The sequence below is a fragment of the Sebastes fasciatus genome, chromosome 13 (assembly GCF_043250625.1).
Source record: "Sebastes fasciatus isolate fSebFas1 chromosome 13, fSebFas1.pri, whole genome shotgun sequence".
NCBI classification, from domain to species: domain Eukaryota; kingdom Metazoa; phylum Chordata; class Actinopteri; order Perciformes; family Sebastidae; genus Sebastes; species Sebastes fasciatus.
The window spans coordinates 13141319-13162264 of record NC_133807.1 but is presented as its reverse complement, the minus strand read 5'-3'; the positions used below and the strand labels follow the sequence as shown (position 1 = coordinate 13162264).

At 39.5% G+C, this 20946-nt stretch overlaps 1 protein-coding gene across 1 annotated transcript in view; it reads left to right on the top strand.

The window, feature by feature from the left end:
- The first annotated feature begins 2836 nt into the window (after positions 1–2836).
- Positions 2837–20946, top strand: part of ntn1b (netrin 1b) — a 62006-nt gene continuing 43896 nt past the window's right edge. Inside the window, exons 1-4 of the mRNA XM_074655565.1 lie at positions 2837–3103; positions 3237–3318; positions 3515–3557; positions 3683–4739. Of these exons, the coding sequence (XP_074511666.1) occupies positions 3686–4739 (1054 nt within the window). The 5' untranslated portion in view covers positions 2837–3103; positions 3237–3318; positions 3515–3557; positions 3683–3685. The remainder of the gene's footprint in view (positions 3104–3236; positions 3319–3514; positions 3558–3682; positions 4740–20946) is intronic.

Genomic DNA, 20946 nt, shown 5'->3' with positions numbered 1-20946 from the left:
CTAATGTGGTAGAGTAGGAGGAGTCTTTTATATGAGACAAGAGCTTGTTTAGAACAACAACAAGTAAATACAGAGACCTGTTTCTATGGTAATGTTCCTGAACCTAACTGTGCACACAGAGATCTTTGACTTGTAGTTAGGCTACATTATGTTTCATATAAGTCTCTACACCAGTGGTTCCCAATCTGGGATCCGGGCCCCCCTTAGGGAGCGATTACTTGCTGGATAATTTTCTTCAAGGAAAATAGGTTGGGAACCACTGGTCTACACCGTAGTTATTGTTAATAACAATATGTCCAGAATTTAGGTTTGTACCAAACATCAACCGACCATCTTTCCTCACACATAAAGAACAATTTGTGCTGAGCAGCATTAATATAACTAACCTGTTTTGAAAAACAAAAAGTAAAGTAATCATACAAACTAAAGATTTCACCTCCCTTATCTAGGGGTATTTATATGCAAAATGTCCCAGTTAAAGATCTTTATGGTGAGCTGCTGTTTAGGCATATTCAGGAGTCTGTTCCAAAGTCAAATCACCTCACATTTGTCTCTGATGTTTATCACCACTGATGGCAACAACTGGCAAATCTGTAAATGTGTAAATGCAAAGTGAGTCTTCGTATTTTCTAGGGTTGTCCCGAATACCATTTTTTGGGCTTCGAAGCTTCGGTGAGAAATATTCGAAGGTATTCGAAGCTTTGCGGAGCAGCGCAGCAGGCTAACATGTTCTTCTGTCTGTCTGTCTCCATCTCCTCTGTTTCAGGGCCGCTGCCGCGCTACTGCACACACACTCACCTCTACACATAACAAACAGTGATATCCATCTGAGAATAACTAATAATAATTCATGTTTAATATGAATAATGAATAATGTTGTGGGATAATTCCTTATTTCATGGTCTATTTGGGGATTTATACCTTATTATTGTATACTTAAAAAAAAATTAAATGATTTGAATACTGATTTGGAGGTTGATTACCATGGCAATGGTCAAAGCTTCAAAGCTTCGAAGCATTTGGGTCAGCCCTAGTATTTTCACAGGACAAAGTGCTCAGAACGGCTTTCGGTGCCATCCACTGCCATGTATTTTTATTAAAATGATTTCTAAGTGTTCTACCTTTTAAATTAAAGTTTACATGAAAGTTTGAAACTAGTCTTATGTATATATATATATATTAAATAAAGGCTGATGGGATACTTATCCTGCGAGACGCATACAGTAAAATTAAACTATATATATAATTAAATTGTGTTATTTGAGCCCAAATTATTTGGAAAATAACAATGACTTAATGACTCTCTCTCTCTCGCCTTGTACAGATGGGCTGTTTGCCTCATTTGTGTGTTATGTTGCAACATAACGATTTGTTGTGCAACAAATTTACTTCCACATGCAAATTGTGCAGAAATGTGTATTAAATTGCCGCATCATGACAAACAGAAATAAAATTAATTTGTGAGGCAGATGTCATGTGTTTCAGGCCAATTAATGAAGCTATAAATAAATGTGTTACTATTTTTTTTAAATCTTGAAATTGGCACAAATTAAGTGTAATTTTTTTTTTAACATGTAGTTCCAACCCATTGCCTTTAGTCGTGTCATAAATTACAGAAGTACTGGTCTGAAATATTATGTGAAATGGAAAAGATATTTGATAAGAATTTAAAAATTAATCCAATGTCTTTGATTTTAGGAATCCCAAGTACAAATATAACTACTGCAGCCAACAAAAGGTTATATAACATTCTTACGTTTGCTGCTAGAAAAAATATATTACTACAGTGGATTAGTGATAAGAAACCCTCTGTTCAAGGCTGGCGAAAAGTCATATTTGAGATGGTCCCTTTGGAATATCTCACAAATATTCTACATGCCAAAGAAGATCAGTTCCACAATATTTGGCAGCCCTATCTGAATTATATTGGACCTGATCTCTCTTCCATTATCTCACAAGGAGTCTCTTGAACATGAACTCATATATCCTGTGACTTCCCTGCACTATGGACTATTTCCTATGACCTCCTATATAATTTCACAGTATTTTACAGTTAATTGACTGTTTAAAGATACATTATATAGCTGTTTTTCAATTTTCTTTTACATTATCCTACTGATTTGTTTTAATGCACTATTTAGGTTGTATTTTTTACATACATTTTAATAAACATTATTTTTTTGCCTAGATGAATAGACTTATCAGGTTACAGACATGGGAATAGTCACACTAAATACAATTAAAGGCACTTGTTAGGAAAAAGGATATAATAGACTTGTTGACACTTTTCCCAAAATGTGTGTCTATAGCTGGCTACAAGCACAGAATGTAAACCAGAACAACATGTGAGTGAAGAACAGAGCTAATTCACTGATTTTACAATCATGTACAATGTACAAGCCGCTCATGTGCAGATCAGGTCCCAGGATTCAAGAAATACTGCATGAAACTGTTACTGATGATACTTTAGACAGTTGATCAGCAGTCAAGTGCTGTTTTTAAGAATGCATTATAGTTCAGTTAAAAAACAGCCTATGAGCGTAATTTAACAAGTTTTCTTTTATATTAACAGTAAAGCACTGTTTTTAGCAATAACAGGTTTATACTGTTGAAATCCTGCTGTAAATTAACAGCAATTGTTTACAGTGAGGCTATAAATAAACGTGTAACTTTTTTTTAAAATCTTGATATTGGGACAAATGAAGTGTATTTTTTTTAACATGTAGTTCCAATGATCTACCACCAGATGTCGCCGCTCCCTCTGCGCAGAGACACTGAAAAGGGTCCGACTCCTCTCCTCTGAATGAGTGGACCCCCTTTTCTCTCCCATTATAACAGAGAGGGAATGGGACAGACAGAGATAGAGGTGGGCAGAGGTGTGACTGAGAGGACAGGCAGAGGCAGAGGGAGACTGAGAGCCAGCTGGGCTTTTGCCATATCTGATTTTTATTTAGGGAATTTCAAAAGCTGAAGTACTATAGCTAGTTAGTTTTTTCGTGCGGATAGGTTGCTCTCCACATATCTTAGAGGAGTTGTGTGCTTCTCTCTTCCAGACTGAGCAGTTTTTATTTGGAGGTATAGTGTCCTGGGTTTCCTTTCCATCGTAAGGATATTTCATTCACATTTTGTTACAAGTTTTCCATCTCTCTCAGATCATTTGCTGTATTTTTTTTTTTTATACTTTTATGCTTTTTTTTTTGCTTTTCTGATTATTTTGTCTCCTTTTACATTTTCAGTGAATGAGTCCCTGCGGTGTGGCTCTCCAAATTCTTAGGAGTTGTGCTTCTCTCTTTCAGACTGAGCAGTTTTTATTTGGAGGTATAGTGTCCTTGGTTTCCTTTTTGCCTTGTAAGAATATTTCATTCACATTTTGTTACAAGTTTTTCAACCTCTCTCAGATCATTTGCTGTATTTTGTTTTATACTTGTCTTAATTTAGCTTTTTTTTTTTTTTTTTGCTTTTCTGATTTTTGTGTTGCTCTCCAAATTCTTAGTTGTGTTCTTCTCTCTTTCAGGCTGAGCAGTTTTATTTGGAGGTCCTGGGTTTCCTTTTGCCTTGTAAGCATATTTCATTCATTCACATTTTGTTACAAGCTTTCCATCTCTCTCAGATCATTTATTTGCTTTATACTTGTCTTGATTTTTTTTTCCTGATTATTTTTGTCTCCTTTTCCATTTTTCAGTGAATGAGGAGTCCCTGCAGTGCTCGGATTACAATGCAAAGGATGGCTGTGGAGGTTTGGCTCACCTTGGTGACAGTGTGCTTGCTGACCGAGGGGGTCTTTGGAGGATACGGTCTGAGCATGTTCGCCGCTCAGTCCTCTCCACCGGACCCGTGCTACGACGAGAACGGAAACCCTCGCAGATGCATCCCGGACTTCGTCAACTCCGCCTTTGGCAAGGACGTGCGCGTCTCCACCACCTGCGGAAACCCGGCCGCCAGGTACTGCGTGGTGACCGAGAAGGGAGAGGAGAAAGAGAGGACTCGAGACTGTCACACCTGCGACGCTTTGGACCCCAAGAAGTCCCATCCACCTGCGTATTTAACAGACCTCAACAACCCGCACAACCTCACCTGCTGGCAGTCGGAGAACTACGCGCAGTACCCGCAGAACGTCACGCTCACCTTGTCGCTGGGGAAAAAGTTTGAAGTCACCTATGTGAGTCTGCAGTTCTGCTCACCAAGACCTGAGTCCATGGCCATATACAAGTCCATGGACTACGGCAAGTCGTGGGTGCCATTCCAGTATTACTCCACGCAGTGCAAGAAGATGTACAACAGGCAGAATAAAGCGGTGATAACGAAGCAGAACGAGCAAGAAGCCATCTGTACGGACTCCCATACTGACATGCATCCTCTCACAGGTGGGTTAATCGCTTTTAGCACCCTGGATGGGAGGCCTTCTGCACACGACTTCGACAACTCTCCGGTGCTGCAGGACTGGGTGACGGCCACCGACATCAAGGTGGTGTTTAGTCGGTTGCACACTTTCGGAGACGAAAACGAGGACGACTCGGAGCTGGCCAGAGACTCGTACTTCTATGCGGTGTCCGACCTGCAGGTGGGTGGGAGATGCAAGTGCAACGGGCACGCGTCGAAGTGCGTGAAGGACCGAGAGGGAAATCTGGTGTGCGAGTGTAAACACAACACTGCAGGACCGGAGTGCGACAGGTGCAAACCCTTCCACTATGACCGACCATGGCAGAGAGCTACAGCCAGGGAGGCCAACGAGTGTGTCGGTAAGAGCATCCACTCACCTCTCTTTTATATGTCCTTCACTGTGGAATCACTTTATTATTATTATTTTTTATACTTTATTTTTTCAAGGCTGTTTTCATATATGCAATCCACTGTTTGTAATTACAATAGTTTATAAAACAACTTTTAAGTAGATGAGCTTACAGACAAACCCATCAAGTACACTAGTGAAAACAACCTCAACATACAAAACCAGTAAAAAAAATAACAATAATAATAATGACAAAAAGAAAGAGTAGAGTTAAAAAAACAACAACAACAAAGCAAAAAAAAAAAAAGGTTTTCATATATGCAATCCACTGTTCTGTAATTACAACAGTCTATAAACCAACTTTTAAGTAGTAAAATGTAAACAAAGTTGCACTTGAGGTGTATATTGCATCAAGGATATATTGCACAGATAAATGTATTCACATGAGCTTACAGACAAACCCATCAAGTACACGATAGTGAAAACAACCTCAACATTCAAAACCAAAACAAAACCAGGAAAAGAAATAACAATAATAATGATGACAAAAAGAAAGAGTAGAGTTAAAAAAAACAACAACAACAAAGCAAAAATTTTTTTTTTTCATATATGCAATCCACTGTTTGTAATTACAACAGTTTATAAACCAACTTTTAAGTACACTGTTAAGAATTTCCCAGTAAAATAACAGTAAAGAACTGGCAGCAGGGTTGCCTTTATGTTACTGTAAAATTAACATTATTATACTGTCGCTGAAATTTACAACTTTGTACTGTTAATGAAAAATACAGTTTGAACTTTATTAATTTCACAGTATTTTACAGTTAATTTACTGTTTAAAGATACATTATATAGCTGTTTTTTACCTTTCTTTTACATTATCTTACTGATTTGTTTTAATGCACTATTTAGGTTGTATTTTTTACATACATTTTAATAAACATAATTTTTTTGCCTAGATGAATAGACTTAGCAGGTTACAGACATAGGAATAGTCACACTAAATACAATTAAAGGTTGTTAGGAAAAAGGCTACAATAGACTTGTTGACACTTTTCCCAAAATGTCTGTCTATAGCTGGCTATAAGCACAGAATGCAAACCAGAACAACATGTGAGTGAAGAACAGAGATAATTCACTGATTTTACATCATGTACAATGTACAAGCCGCTCATGTGCAGATCAGGTCCCAGGATTAAACAAATACTGCATGAAACTGTTACTGATGATACTTTAGACAGTTGATCAGCAGTAAAGTGCTGTTTTTTAAGAATGCATTATAGCTCAGTTAAAAAACGGCCTATGAGCCTAATTTAACAGGTTTTCGTTTGTATTAACAGTAAAGCACTGTTTTTAGCAATAACAGGTTAATACTGTTGGAATCCTGCTGTAAATTCACAACAATTGTTTACAGTGTAGATGAGCTTACAGACAAACCCATCAAGTACACTATAGTAAAAACAACCTAAACATTCAAAACCAAAACAAAACCAGGAAAAGAAATAACAATAATAATAATGACAAAAAGAAAGAGTAGAGTTAAAAAAACAACAACAACAACAAAACAAAAAAAACCAAACACACATAACAAAAAAAACAAAAACAAAACAATAATAGTACAAAATTACGAGAGTAATAATAAATTAAATCAACAAATAAGTTAATAGAAAATAAAAAGGAGGGGAGCGCAAATATATAGTAATATTATTTACATGGGCACACATATGCATCTTCCTTAATGTGAAGTCACCTCCTAGCATATGTATATGTGCATGCCTGTTAACCCATGTAACTATATTTCCTTCTGTTAGACTCCATCTCTTCTCAAAAACATCCTCCATATTCCTTATTTTGTGAGTTCCCTTTTCCATAACTTTTACTTCTTGAATTAAAGTGGAATCACTTTAGTTCTATAATCTGTTTTTGATTCATTATGTTATAAGATAAGATAAGATAAGATAAGATAAGATAAGATGAACCTTTATTAATCCCCCGGAGGGAAATTCAGGTGTCAAAGCAGCAACATCAGCAAACAGAGTGAAACACAGGAGAGGTAAAGGTAAACAAAAATTATAAAGACAATAATAGAGAAATAAAAGATACAGAGTGAATGGGTGAACATAGTGTGTGCAGTCTGTCAATAAATAAATGTAGTATGTGCAATAAATAAATGTAATATGTGCAGTCTATAAAGTGGTATATAGGATGTATAGTGTAAAGTAAGTGTAAACTGCACCAGTGGTTTGAGTCCAAGATGATTGCAGATAGTGCGTGTTTAAAGTTCTTAAAGTCCTCATAGTTCTCATATGGGGGTCAGCCTTGGTTGTGGAGCCTGATGGCTACCAGCATGAAGGACTGACCCAGGTGCTTTGTGTTGTGCCGAGGGGGGATGAGTCTGTGGCTGAAGGTGCTCCTCATCTTGACTAGCTCATCATTTTTTATTCGATTATTGTAAAAGTTGCTGTTAAAAAATAAGCGTAATCATTATGTCCTGCCCTTTACGCACAACAATTACGCACCAGCCTGATATTTATTCATTAATGTGAATTATATATTTGCTTTTTTTTTTTTTTTTTTTTTACTGGGAATGAAAAACATACACAACTGTCGTCTAAAAAACATATTTTGTTTCTACAGAAATGTTTGCGCTAAAGGCACAGATTAATAGGTGGAGATCTGACCTTAAATTAAGATCTAATTAATTTGATTGTGGCTAAATAAATTCTGGAGAGAGAAGAAGGCCTCGAGCTGAAATTCCACAAGCTGAACGGTAAAAGAACCATCCTGATTATTAAAATCAAAAGACGGTTTAAATCAATTAAATATTTAAACTTAATTAAATTAATTTAATTTACTTATTTTGAAAACCAACCTGTCTCTTTGCTGGTATTATTACAACTTTTAATATGCCAAAACAGAACAAGCACAGAAACAAGTGACATTCACATAAAATACATTCTTCAAATGTAAATAGATTCAATTTAATTTAGGAATAAATAAACTGCAAATTGTTAAAATAAATGGTTAAATTCAGTGACTCTATTTTGAGTCTCATTAACTGCCTTATTGTTCAAACAAAGATTAGAGTCATATTTCCTTTATGGCAAAATAAAATAAGCACATTTAAGTGTTGTTTTCCAAGTAGCAGAAGCTATGTTTTGTTCAGAAGCCTAACAAATGTGTGCACTTTGTTGACCCCTGATTTTTATCAACATCCAGAAGAAAAGAAAGGACCGGAAGTCATTTCAACAAACACAGTGCGCCTGTCCGAATGCGTAATTGCGCTTTGACCCTCGTTTCCGACTGTAGTAGCGCCTTTAATAGGAAGGAAACATTGCAGCTGCAGAGATAGACTGCAGGGGCGTGTTGTGTTTCCATAAGCAGGTGCTATTACAGATTGGATGGGCGATTAAGGCGGTTTTATTGACAATTTTGGCACGTAGAGGTATAAACTGCCACTTTAGAGCCAGTAAACTATTCAGAGAGGAGGACAAAGCTCGAAGTAATTTGAAGCCTGATCTGAGTTTTTTTTATTCTAGCAACACCGTGTGTATTTGCTGTGATGCTTATTTTCACCAGAGCAGACCATGGGGGCTTATATCAACAGCTCAAGCCCCCCTGAGCTGAACCAAACCTGGAAAAGTAACAAGTTCCGACAGTGCCATGGTTTGCTTAACCAAATGGAACAAGTGAACAAGTTGTTCCCCTTGGCCTCCGCCTTTTGCCTCTGCAAAGCCAGCATCTCAGTGTATTTTACTAAAACAAAAGGTTGTCACTTGTGGCATCCATCTCGCTGTCAGTGGGAGGCCCCTCTTTCAGCATCTTGCTTTTTTGTGTGAGCGGTATCATCAGATAAAAACCGCAGAAAAGCCAGACTGAGCATGTCTTCCAGAGAGGAAATAATAAGGGTGGCCTGACACCTATAAGCATGAAAGAGAAAGAGCCAGGGCCAGGGGAGGGGTCGTTTCCATTGAGCAGTGGGTCCATATGGTCTGGCAGTGGGGATGCAGAGTGGTTGGTGCTAATGATCTGTCTGGATTTCTCCTCCCCGCTGTAGGACATTAACATATTGAGGGACGAGTGAGAAAGAGAGGTGTGGTTGTTGGAGAGTAGTTGGTTTCACTCACAGGCGGCAGGCATCAAGGAAGTAAGACTAAGTCAATTTCCCATGACTTTTCTCGCAGGGTTGTCAAGAGGCATTTATGTTGGCAGCAGCAGCTTTCACATTCCTATCAGCTGGACTTACATGACTTATAAATTTGTTCATGAAATTTGTTCAGGGCCCCGGCCAGAGGGGGGGACCAGGGGTGACACGGGCCTCCCCACGGAATCTGGTGCCTCACCCACCGGAGGCAAGAAAGTGATCGGTAGTAGGAATGTTAGTATCACGGATGGATTTGAGCCCCTGAACCAGAACCTCTGTATTAGAAGTGACTGTTAACATTTCCTGTTGGAAAGTCAATAAAATGAATACAAAGAGGCACAAAATGACTACAAAGTGATGAAAATTACTATAAAGAGATGCAAAATGGCTAATAAGGGATGCAAAATGACCACAAAAAGACACACAAGGACTACAAAGAGATGCAAAATGACCACAAAGAGACACAAAATGACTACATAGAGATGCAAAATGACTACTAAGATAAGCAAAATGTCAACAAAGTGACGCAAACTCACTACAAAGAGACATAAAATTACATAAAGAGACGCGAAACGACAACAGAGATGCAAAATGACCTCAAAATGACCACAAAATATCGGAAACCAACTACAAACGACTATAAAGAGACAAAGCAACAACACAGAGATGCCAACCAGCTATAAAGAGATGCAAATGACTACAAAGAGATGCAAAATTACTATTAAGGGTTGCAAAACTACCACAAAAAGACACATAAGGACTACACAGAGCTGCAAAATGACTACAAAAAGATGCAAACCTACTACAAAAGAGACGCAAAATTACCACAAAGAGACACAAAACAACTAAACAGAGATATAAAATGACCACAAAGTGAAGCAAACCTACTACCAAGAGATGCAAAATAACCACAAAGAGACACAAAACGACTACATAGAGAAACAAAATGAAGTAAATTGACCAAAAAGAGATCAAAGTGATGCAAAATGACAAAAAGGAGACACAAAATGATTACACAGAGATGCAAAATCACCACAGTGAAGCACGCAAACCAACTACACAGAGATGCAAAATGACCACAAAGAGACACAAAACAACTACACAGATATGTAAAATGACATAAAAGAAGATGCAAAATGTCCACAAAGTGACGCAAACTGACTATAAAGAGACATAAAATGACAACAGAAATGCAAAACGACCGCAAAACGAGCACAGAATGAGCACAGAATGAGCACAATGTGATGGAAACTGACTAAAAACGACAACTCAGAGATGGCAACCGACTACAAAGAGGTTCAAAATAGGTGGGGGGCCGTTTACATGTCTGTGTCCAGGGGCCTAGCTGTATTTGGACTGGATATGATTTCATATTTGTTATTTATTTGGCATTCCTTTATTAATGTAATGTAACTATTAATAATGTGAAGTCTATTATTTCAAGGAACCAGGGATTCTTAATACATTACTAATTTTACAAAAGTTTCTAAACCCTCCCCTGCTTAAAACTTGCAAACAAAACTCTTTACACTTGTTTAATAAATTAATGCGCGATAATGTTTGACCACGAACCACAAGCATTTATGTAAAGGAATGAAAAAGGCTGAGAAACACACAGACATATGGTGACGCGTCAGGCTCTCCTGTCCCGGGCAGCTGCTTCATATTCTCTCCGTGTTCAGCGTAGCACTGACCCCTGACAGTCAGGCCCCCGCTCTTCTCCGGCCTGACTGATGGGCTGTGAAGGGAACTGTGGGAAACTCGTACTTGCCAAGTGGGTTTTGAGGCAAGTTGAAAATGGTAGCCTTGGTCACTCATACGTGTAATTTTGCACATTTGTTCAATTTCAACTTTGTTTTTGCTGTCACCTTGCCATGCGATGTTCTGTTTTACGATGGTTGAGAATCAGCTGGAGGTTCAATCCGTCTTGTTTCCTTACACTTTTGATGTGCTTTCAGAGTAAACTTTCACCTTGTGTGTCTGTATGTCTGTTCTTACGGTTGGCAGGCGCTTATCAGGCTTTAGATGTATTTGATATGAAAGAGAGAGACTTGTAATTTCATCTTGTGTGGATAGAAATCTGTGAATCTTTGATCACAAAGTCAGTTACTATCTGTGGAGAGCATTTTGTTTTGAGCTCTGTTTAAAGTATTTATTTTATTAAACCTACACAGAAATCTTTGTGAGGAAGCGCCGACATGTTTGCCACCCACGAGGTAGCTGAATTAGGATATGATTGTATCAATTGCCTACTTGCCGACTGGCTCTGCGCCCAGTCTGTGCAGCACGTACTGGTAATACGCTCTCCAACAGCTCTAAAAATAGAGAATATAAATGCATGCTCACAATTTTTTTTTTTTTAAAGAACCAGCAGGTTTGAATATAAATATGGTGAAATAGATTAGAGAGCACAAATGCAAGGAGCGTTTGTATGTTGAAATCAATTTAACTTTATGTTGTGTAATGAACCTAACCCAGTGGTTCCCAAGCCCCACAGCCCTGTCTGATGAACTCAAGTACCCCTATTGTCTTGTTCCAAATATGTTCATTTAAATTGTAAAATTATTTTAAATTGGATGTTTAACAAGTGGAAGTGGATATTGTTACACTTCCATACAATTGAACTGTCAATGTTAAGGTTGGTTTCGTCAAGTTTGCAGTTGTGCAACTACCTTTTGGATTGGTAAAAGCTGGACATTTTACCCATATTTCAACCATTTATCCATTAGGCTACTTTTAGATAACTATTTCAACCATTTATCCGTTACTTTTAGCTAACGGTTTAGACTAATCTGCTTGCTTGCTAACTATAGTTTTCACAGACTCTCAATCATGGTCTTCAGGTGTTACAATATGTAGATATATATTTTAAATAAAAAAATTTTAAACCAGTTGAGCTACTCAACAATCTTACCCCTGGTTGGGAATCACTGGTCTAGACACATCCAATCGGTCAAGAGTGCTTTGAGAAAACAGCATTTTAGGCTTTGAACGACAACCCACTAGAGAGGGGAAACACTGGTCGAGACGGGAGGAAACCAGACTCTTACAGTACAAGGACACCACATTTACCAAGGTCTGTTTTACAGAACCGCTCCACATCTAACATCATATTCCCTGTTTAGTTTACAATTGAGCCACGGTGATTTTAATGACAAGATGCTTATAGGGATGCAGGCTGACAGCGTCTCTGTGCACTGACCGGTCATTGTTGTCCATGTGGCTGCCTGGGACCATTGACACTGTTTCTGCTGACGGTGAATGTGCCGCCGCCGCCTCCCCTGGGTTGCCAGGTTGGGCCAGGCCAGGCCTGCTCACCATCTGGGTCTCATTTCATCTCCATGTGACGGGAGAGAGAAGAATTTCTGTAAAGCATGATGTCATAGATATTCTTCTGTCTCACTCGTCCTCTGGTATTTTGGTTTCCTTCATTCTCCCTCCCCACCCCCCCCTCGTCCTTCTCTGGCCCATCATTGTGTGCCAACGCCAGGGGACAGTCAGCCATTTCCATTTAATTTGTAAGCTGAGACATATTTGAGGGTTTTGATTTTTCACAAGAAGTGAGTCAACAATAGCTAGAGGACACGGCTATTTCTGTGGTTGTTTTTGTTTTGTTGACTTCTGTTTTGATGGGTTTCATGTTTAAATACATTAGCTTAACATATTGCACACTAGAATAATGAAAACAGGCTGCGTTTGCAAAGTTGAGACACTTACTGTCAGGGAGTTCAACCCTCTGTCATACTGAAGTACCCAAGAGCAAGGCATCGAGTCCTCATCAACTCCTCAGGCTCTGACCTTTGACCTCGCTCTGGTGGGCAAAGAGAAATGTATCTTTAGGGGGTGAATAAGCATGACAAACACAAATTCACTGAGTAAACATTTTAAGAGGACTTTGGAAGAAAATAATCATGTCTGAAAATGACATTTTAGTGAATGACAAATATATGTGATGGTAAGCATCTTGCTCTTGTTGTGGGTTGTTTGTTTGGATCCTCATTAGTGATTGCAGTCATTTCCCTGGGGTCCATAACAACCGTAACAACATTACAACCTTCAGATGTGCTGTGCAAATAGTTTGAATAAGACCAAGACCTGAACACAACACTACAAATTGTATGTCATCCAGATTAGATTGGAAATAGTAGTTGAATAAGAAGAAAATTAGATATTAGGTGGAAATACATGCACAGAATCTGGAGTGGTTAACAGGAAACAGGTGTGTTGCAGGTTAGAAGATATTCAGGAACTTTTTGGCGTTACCGCAGTCCCATCAGGAGCAGAGTGCCAGTTAGATGGACGGACGAGTCTCAGTCATCTAGAACATGTCAAAGCTTGAGTACAGCTCTGGGGCGCTGGGGAGGAAAATTCACATGGTTTGACCGATGGGAGCTCAGAGAAAGTAATTCCAGGTGGTGGTGACCCTGAGACAAAACATATATTAAACCAATCACTTTCAATCAGTAAAATTTTAAAATATAAAGCACACTCACATGAGCTTGTCTTATGAACGTGAAGAGAGTATCTAAAAATAATAGTGCAACTAAAACTGTCAGGGCTCATGTGACAGCAACAGAAAACTGGATGGACTCTGTGGAAACTGTGACAGGGAACGCTGTTAATCGCAGGGATTCGAGGAAAACTTTGTTGTTACTAAACAATTCTGCAAATCAGTCACAGTCTGTGTGTGTGACATGTTAGCATAGAGCTGGCAGTCCTGTGTATATGGCCACAAGCGCCCCATTGCGTACACTATTGACACTTTTTTCTTACAATAAAAATCAGGAATGAGAATACAAAAGATCCTGCCTCTCTTCAGCAAAAATAAAAAAATACGTAATCCTCCCCTTTTTCTGACATTCCCTCCATCCTAATAATTTTCATTCAGTCCCTTAGGAAATAGCGTTTTGTGACGGCTCTGCCAAAACTGCTTCCTTGTTTTGTATTTGCCACTCTTTGCTTTCGTAGGCCTCTTCTTTTTCAGTTTTCAATTACCAGAACCTTAACAGAGTGTTGGGTGCCTGGATGGTGGGAAATCAATCTACAGCATGTTTTTGAAAAGGGTCAACAATGAATAAAATTATACGCAAATTTGCAGTAAATGGGGTAGAACATGCATCCCCTGCATTCCTTTAAAATGTACTTCACAGACCCTGGTCTTAGTGACGTACTCAGTACACAGCCATCTTAAAAAAATGACAACTCGACAGGACAGGGATTCAGTATGTTGTTTAATACTTCAACATACACTCACCGGCCACTTTATTAGGTACAAGGTGTACCTAATAAAGTGACCGGTGCTAGTACCGGGTGATCTTCTGCTGCTGTAGCCCATCTGCTTCAAGGTTCGACGTGTTGTGCGTTCAGAGATGGTATTCTGCATACCTTGGTTGTAACGAGTGGTTATTTGAGTTACTGTTGCCTTTCTATCATCTCGAACCCCTCTGCCCATTCTCCTCTGACCTCTGACATCAACAAGGCATTTCCGTCCTCACAACTGCCGCTCACTGGATATTTTCTCTTTTTCGGACCATTCTCTGTAAACCCTAGAGATGGTTGTGCGTGAAAATCCCAGTAGATCAGCAGTTTTTGAAATACTCAGACCAGCCCGTCTGGCACCAACAACCATGCCACGTTCAAAGTCACTTAAATCCCCTTTCTTCCCCATTCTGATGCTCGGTTTGAACTTCAGCAAGTCGTCTTCACCACGTCTAGATGCCTAAATGCATTGAGTTACTGCCATGTGATTGGCTGATTAGCTATTTGTGTTAGCAAGCAATTGAACAGGTGTGCCTAATAAAGTGGCCGGTGAGTGTAGAAGATGTCACAGGGATTCTTGTATACAGATCGTCCAGAAGCTGTGTTCATTACTCTGTTACGATTACAAACGGAGAACAATACAGTACTTCTAAAATTGGCCTTTTACTCTGTCGCCTCCAGTCTTTCTTGCAACATAAGCCTATGTGAGTTTGGGAAGAGGTTTCTCTATATACAACCAGACCATAAAACAAAGAGATGTATTTGGGGGTTAAAAAAAAAAAATCTATGCTCTGCTACAATCCAGTGTCCTCTGGGTAAAGGCTGCATGTTTTGAGGATTTTGTTTTGTTGAGCTCATAATTCAAGACAGACATGATGGTTTGAGCCAGAAAGGTTTCACTCAGGCTTTTAAGAGCATACTGCAAAATCTTGTTCTGCTATGTTGTGGACGGCGGTTTGGAGAGGTGACTCAATGTTTTTAGAGGAGTAAGTTAGCTTTGATTTAATGTTCGTAACCTTCGCGCATGGGATGTTGGATCTCGTGGCACGAAATGTTGACCTGTATGGAACATTATGCAGAATACAGTAGGTTTATTCTACACATACAGATTATTGTGTTTGATTTGATTGAAAGGTGATAACTCTATCAGATGGCTTGAGACACACATACTTTATGACACATTGGGTGTGCTGATGCCCTTATTGTGTCATCATTATTCATGCAGCGAACAGAAGCGTTGATGCATGTGTCATTACTGGGGATGTAGCGGAATACATTATTCAGATATGAACAGATACCAACAGGACCTGTTCTAGTAGCCAAAGCAGCATGACTTTCCATGATGCAGATTTGACAAAATGTAAACAAAGAGGCTATTGATATTGAGGTGTAGATACTTTTGTTGTGCAGCGCAGGATAAAGTTTGACGTCAGCTATTTAAGTTTGTCTCTTTGCATGACTTGACTGCAGATGGTAAACTGACAAGCTGAAGTTAGGGACTGTCCAAAAAGTGCATGCAAAATGGCCAAGAGAGCTTTTCAGATAAAATAATAAATAAAAATGAATAAAAAACACCTCAAACCAACTTTATTTTCATATGGACCACTTCCCGATGAATGCACATGGCATTTTATTATTATTATTATTAATAATAATAATAATAATAATAATAATAATAATAATAATAATAATTATGACCCTATGAGTTAATTTTTTTTTTAAGTTACTTTATTATTATTTGTAAACAGGGCTGTCAAAATGAACGCAATAATAACGCAAATTAGTTTTAGCGCCACTAATTTCTTTAATGCAACTTGCAATTTTTAAGATTGTAGAATGAAACTATAAAACCTAAAGAATCCATTGGTACCAACCATGTTGTAGTAGCTTGTCTTGAAGGAGGTTAAATAACGCTCCAGACTTACACTAAATGTTGTTGAGAAAAAACTGTCATGGCCATTTTCAAAGGGGTCCCTTGACCTCTGACATCATGATATGTGAATGAAAATGGGTTCTATGGATACCCACGAGTCTCCTCTCTACAGACATGCCCACTTTATGATAATCACATGCAGTTTGGGGCAAGTCATAGTCAAGTCAGGACACTGACACACTGACAGCTGTTGTTGTCTATTGGGCTGCAGTTTGCCATGTTATGATTTGTGCATATGTTTATGCTAAATGCAGTACCTGACATTGTTTTGTGTTGTTAATTGATTTCCAATAATAAATACACACATTTGCCCACTCCCATGTTGATAAGAGTATTAAATACTTGACAAATCTCCCTTTAAGGTACATTTTAAACAGATAAAAAATGTGCAATAAATCGTGATTAATTATGGACGACCATGCGATTAATCACAATTAAATATTTTAATTGATTGATGGCCCTATAAAAAACTCTTCAAACCAACTTTATTTTCATACGGACCTCTTCCCGATGAATGCACATAGCATTTTTTTGAAAATGATTAAATATGACCATATGAGCTATAATGGCCGCTTTTTTAATTATTAATTGTAAAAAGCTTTTCCTTTTTTAATTATAGAAACTTCAGACCGACTTTACATTAATTACTTCTTTCATTCTATACACACCCTCCAGATTAAAAAACAATCAATGCACTTCTGACTTTGATTTTCCCACTGTTAAAACCATCCATTATTCATTTCCACCAGGGCCATTAACTGCTTTTTTAAAGATCATTTTGTGGCATTGTATCAGGCGTTTCTGACAGTTAGTGTGAGAGCCAGGAAATGTGTGAGAGAGAGAGAGAGAGAGAGAGGAATTACTTTTTAATTTTTAGGGAATGGGGTTCAAATACAAGTTATGTTTGAGATTTTTATTCAATTAATTTTGGTGCCTGGTTCAAATGTTATTTTATATTTTTGTGAAAAGGAAACACGCAGCATATGAAGCAATCCAGACAATTTCCAACTCTGGTATAAATCTGAAAAATATAGGAAAACAGATGTTTTTGTGACATTAATGCGTTACACCCCTAGTCATTATTGATGCATTTGTTCATTGAGTGTTGTGACCTAAAATGCAAAGCCATTTTTTGGGCCTCATCCCTGTTTGTGCACACTTAAACACAACAGAAAACATTGCATGATGCAGTAAGTGGATCCTCAATGGCTTGGACAGTTCAAATTGTTTGTTCTTGGCTGTTTATTTTAGTTTGTTCATGGGGCGCCGTATTGTTCGCTGAGCCAAGATGGAATAGATGCACATGTTAAGAGCGTATGTGTGGATGCTCGACTCTTTGTGTCCACCGTCTGTCTGCACGGAGTTGACTGCTGGGGCTTCCAGGGTGGCATCAGGACCACCTAGTGCGTGCGCATCGAGCCCCTTTTGAGGCGCCGAAGCAGGGCAGGCTGGGAATGATTAATGGGCCAGCGGAGTGACACGCTCTGCAGCTCAGCTTCAGACCCCCAGCCAGATCCCCTGCTGTGCTGCCACCCGACACAGCCAGCTCAGTGACAGCGCCGTTTGTACGCCCACACACAACACGCTTCCTCAGTGTCACTTACCCCCTGTGCCATTTCCCCCTCTCCCCCCAAAAAGCATTAAGGGACTCTGCAGTGGAGGCATAAGCTCCTTTGGCTGGTACCATCCTCCCTGCTGTGCTGTCGACACAGGGGTCTTTTTACTGGAAGACAAAGATACTAACTGACAACTTGATTAATTATAGTTGAATAAAGTCTTGATCCTTATTAGAATGGCACTTACAGTAAGTCTGCAGGGCCTTTCCTACAATTTTAGGGATTTAAATTTTTTAAAGGTGCTCTATTCGGTATCCAGAGCATTAATATAGCAGCAAACAACTATTTGCTATGTTATATAGAGGAGTAATGTCTACCTGAGCAGATAACGAAGTCACTCTCCCTCTGTGTGTGTTGTAATCTGAGCTTCTCTGTCCTTTGTTGACCTTTTAGTGCATGTTAGTGCATGTGAGCGTGCCCCACTGGCTAGCTCACGGCCGCCGCTTTGCACTGCTCTCGTACAGCAGTTACAGCTGATAGTGCCCACCCTCCGGTTCCCCCCCAGTTAAACATCATATTGCCAAGAAGTGAAAGTCAATTGTTCGTTCCATTGCAACGTCAGCGCCCAGCAGCAGAACTACGCTTCCGCCATTCTGGACTGAAAGCGACTCCCGGACGCCAGTAAAACATCTGCCTACAAAGTGGCGTACAAAAGTAAAACAGAAGTATTTCTCTTCTATATTACTGTATACATATAATGAGTGTTTTCAGTTCAAAATGAGGGCAGCAGCTGTTGTAAAACAAAACACCGGTTTCGTCTCTTTGCTTCTATACTCTTTGTAAACACTGTTAGCTCAGTAAGCACTGTTGCTGTTGTTTCCATTGTTATAGTAATAGGCAATAGGAATGCTTCCAATCTCGCATTTTGCATCTTTAATTAACAGTGTGTAGCATTTACGGGGAACTATTGACTTGGATATAATATAAATAAGTACGTTTTCTTTAGTGTATAATCACCTGAAAATAAGAATCGTTGTGTTTTCGTTAGCTTAGAATCCTCTTCACGGAGCCGGCCGCCATGTTTCTGCAGTAGCCCAGAACGGACACATGCTTGGAGAAGCTTCAGTTAGTTGCAATCTGCAACCTCACCACTAGATGCCACCAGATCCTACACACTGCACCTTTAATAGTTTGGAGCCATACATGTTTACTCAAAAACATTTGCAGTCACATTTAATAAATTAAAAGTGACTGCTGCTTAAAGGAGCAGTGTGTAGAATCTGGCGGTATCTAGCAGTGAGGTTGCAGATTGCAGACAACTGAAGCCTCTCCCGTGCGCCAAGCGTTTAGAAGAACTACGGTGGCCGATGCAAAAACGTGAATGGCCCTCTCTAGAGCCAGTTGTTGTAAGAGTAGTGTAGATCATTTGGAGCAGAGGTGGGAAGTTAGTGGGGAAGCAAGAGAGAGAGAGAGGGGCGGCGACAGCAGCGATAAACATTATAGACTCCGGCCCAAGCAGGAAAAGTTAACAGAGTTTGGTTTGTCCGTTCTGGGCTACTGTAGAAACATGGCGGACTCTGTGGAGAGGACCCGCTCCCTATATGTAGATATAAACTGCTCATTCTGAGGTAATGAAAACACAACAATTTTTATAATCAGGTGATTATACATATATAGAAAACATACATATTAATATTATATTCGAAATTCTGCCATTAGATCCTCCCTAAATGTTGCACACTAGTCCTTTAATACTCCACCAAGCATCAGGAATGTCTGCTGCTAATTACCCCGCTCCTCTTTTCATTAACAGCCACTTATCTCCAGAACACTTTAAAACAAACACAGTGCAGACATAATAAGCCCGCCTCGAGGAGGAAATGGAGTTGTTGGTTCCCGTTTCATATTTATTTTTCCATATAACGTCTGCGTGAGCCTGTCCAAGACTCTCTATTGCTCTGTAATGGATGTCTACATCCTCCTGTGCTCTGCCTCCATCTCTCTCACATACCCCAGTGACCAATTCTTCTCCAAGAGAGAGAATGAAGAACCACTTATTGGATTTGAGGGGATATCCAGCAGGATGGATAGAGGGGAGGAGAACACAGTGGCTACCAGACACCGGTCCCTACACGACTATAAATATTGCAGGGTTCCACATCTGCTCAAAAGGAGGGAAGACCTGGAGATTCATCAATCGCAATCCTCCCTCTTGCACACTGTGTGTTTGTGATTGAGGCAGATCTGTTGGTCAGACAGGGAGCACAGGCAGAGGATTAAGCCGCCTTCCAGTCTTCTGTAACTCTTCCAGCCTGAGCAGGCATGTAGCAGACCGCCTGTTCCCACCCTCTGCTCATCTTTCGTCCAGGTCACCACAGCTACTGTGGAGCAGATGGCTCAGACACAGTAGAATGTCACTTCCTTCCTCTCGCGATTTCGGCCGAGCCCCGAGGCGTACATACATCAGACTGTTTCCTCCCTTTCTCTGCTCGCAGGGAAACCTGGGAGTGTGATGTAAACTCCGCTCATAGCCTGCATACATGTGTGTGTGTATGTGTGCCATATGGTTTGTTTACACAGATAGCGAGTGAGAATTTCTCATGATAGGGAGTCAGAGATAACACGCTGTATCTGGTTCCCACTTGGACAGACAGCTGGGGGAAAGAATGACCTCAGACTGAGCAGTGAGCCCATGTTAGATTACACTGGGATGTGCAACAACCCTGGAGTACCTGGGCTCTGTCACAGCAGGTTTTTATGTTCTGGAGTGACAGGAACATGTCTGAAAATGCCTAAACAGTGAACTTGTCACACTAAGCAGAGATACAGGCTGCTGTGTTTGGGTAGGATTTCATTTGATTTATGCAAATGTGGTTACAAAGATTGTGTTGCGCATTACTTTAAACTCTTACAATTTCATTCCTGATTTGGCAACACCCATTGTGATGATACTGGTTTTAACAGCAAGCGCGGTTGAATACTACAGTTAACACTAGGGGTGTAAGAAAATATCGAGCATCGCAATATTACGTTTTGTGATACTGTATTGATTCTGATGATTTGATGATAAATGCACATGCAGACCCCACTGTTCAGATTGCATAAAAAAGTACACTTTTTATAACTCAGATTTTATACATATGGCAGTGTCTTCTTTGTACTATGACAGTTTTCCTAAAATTAGATTAAAAAAATTGCAGTATATCGTCTTGCTTACAGTATCGCAATATATCGCAATGTATTGAATCGTGACCCCTGTATCATGATACATATCGTATAGCCAGATTCTTGCCAATACACAGCCCTAATAAACACTCCTTGAGCA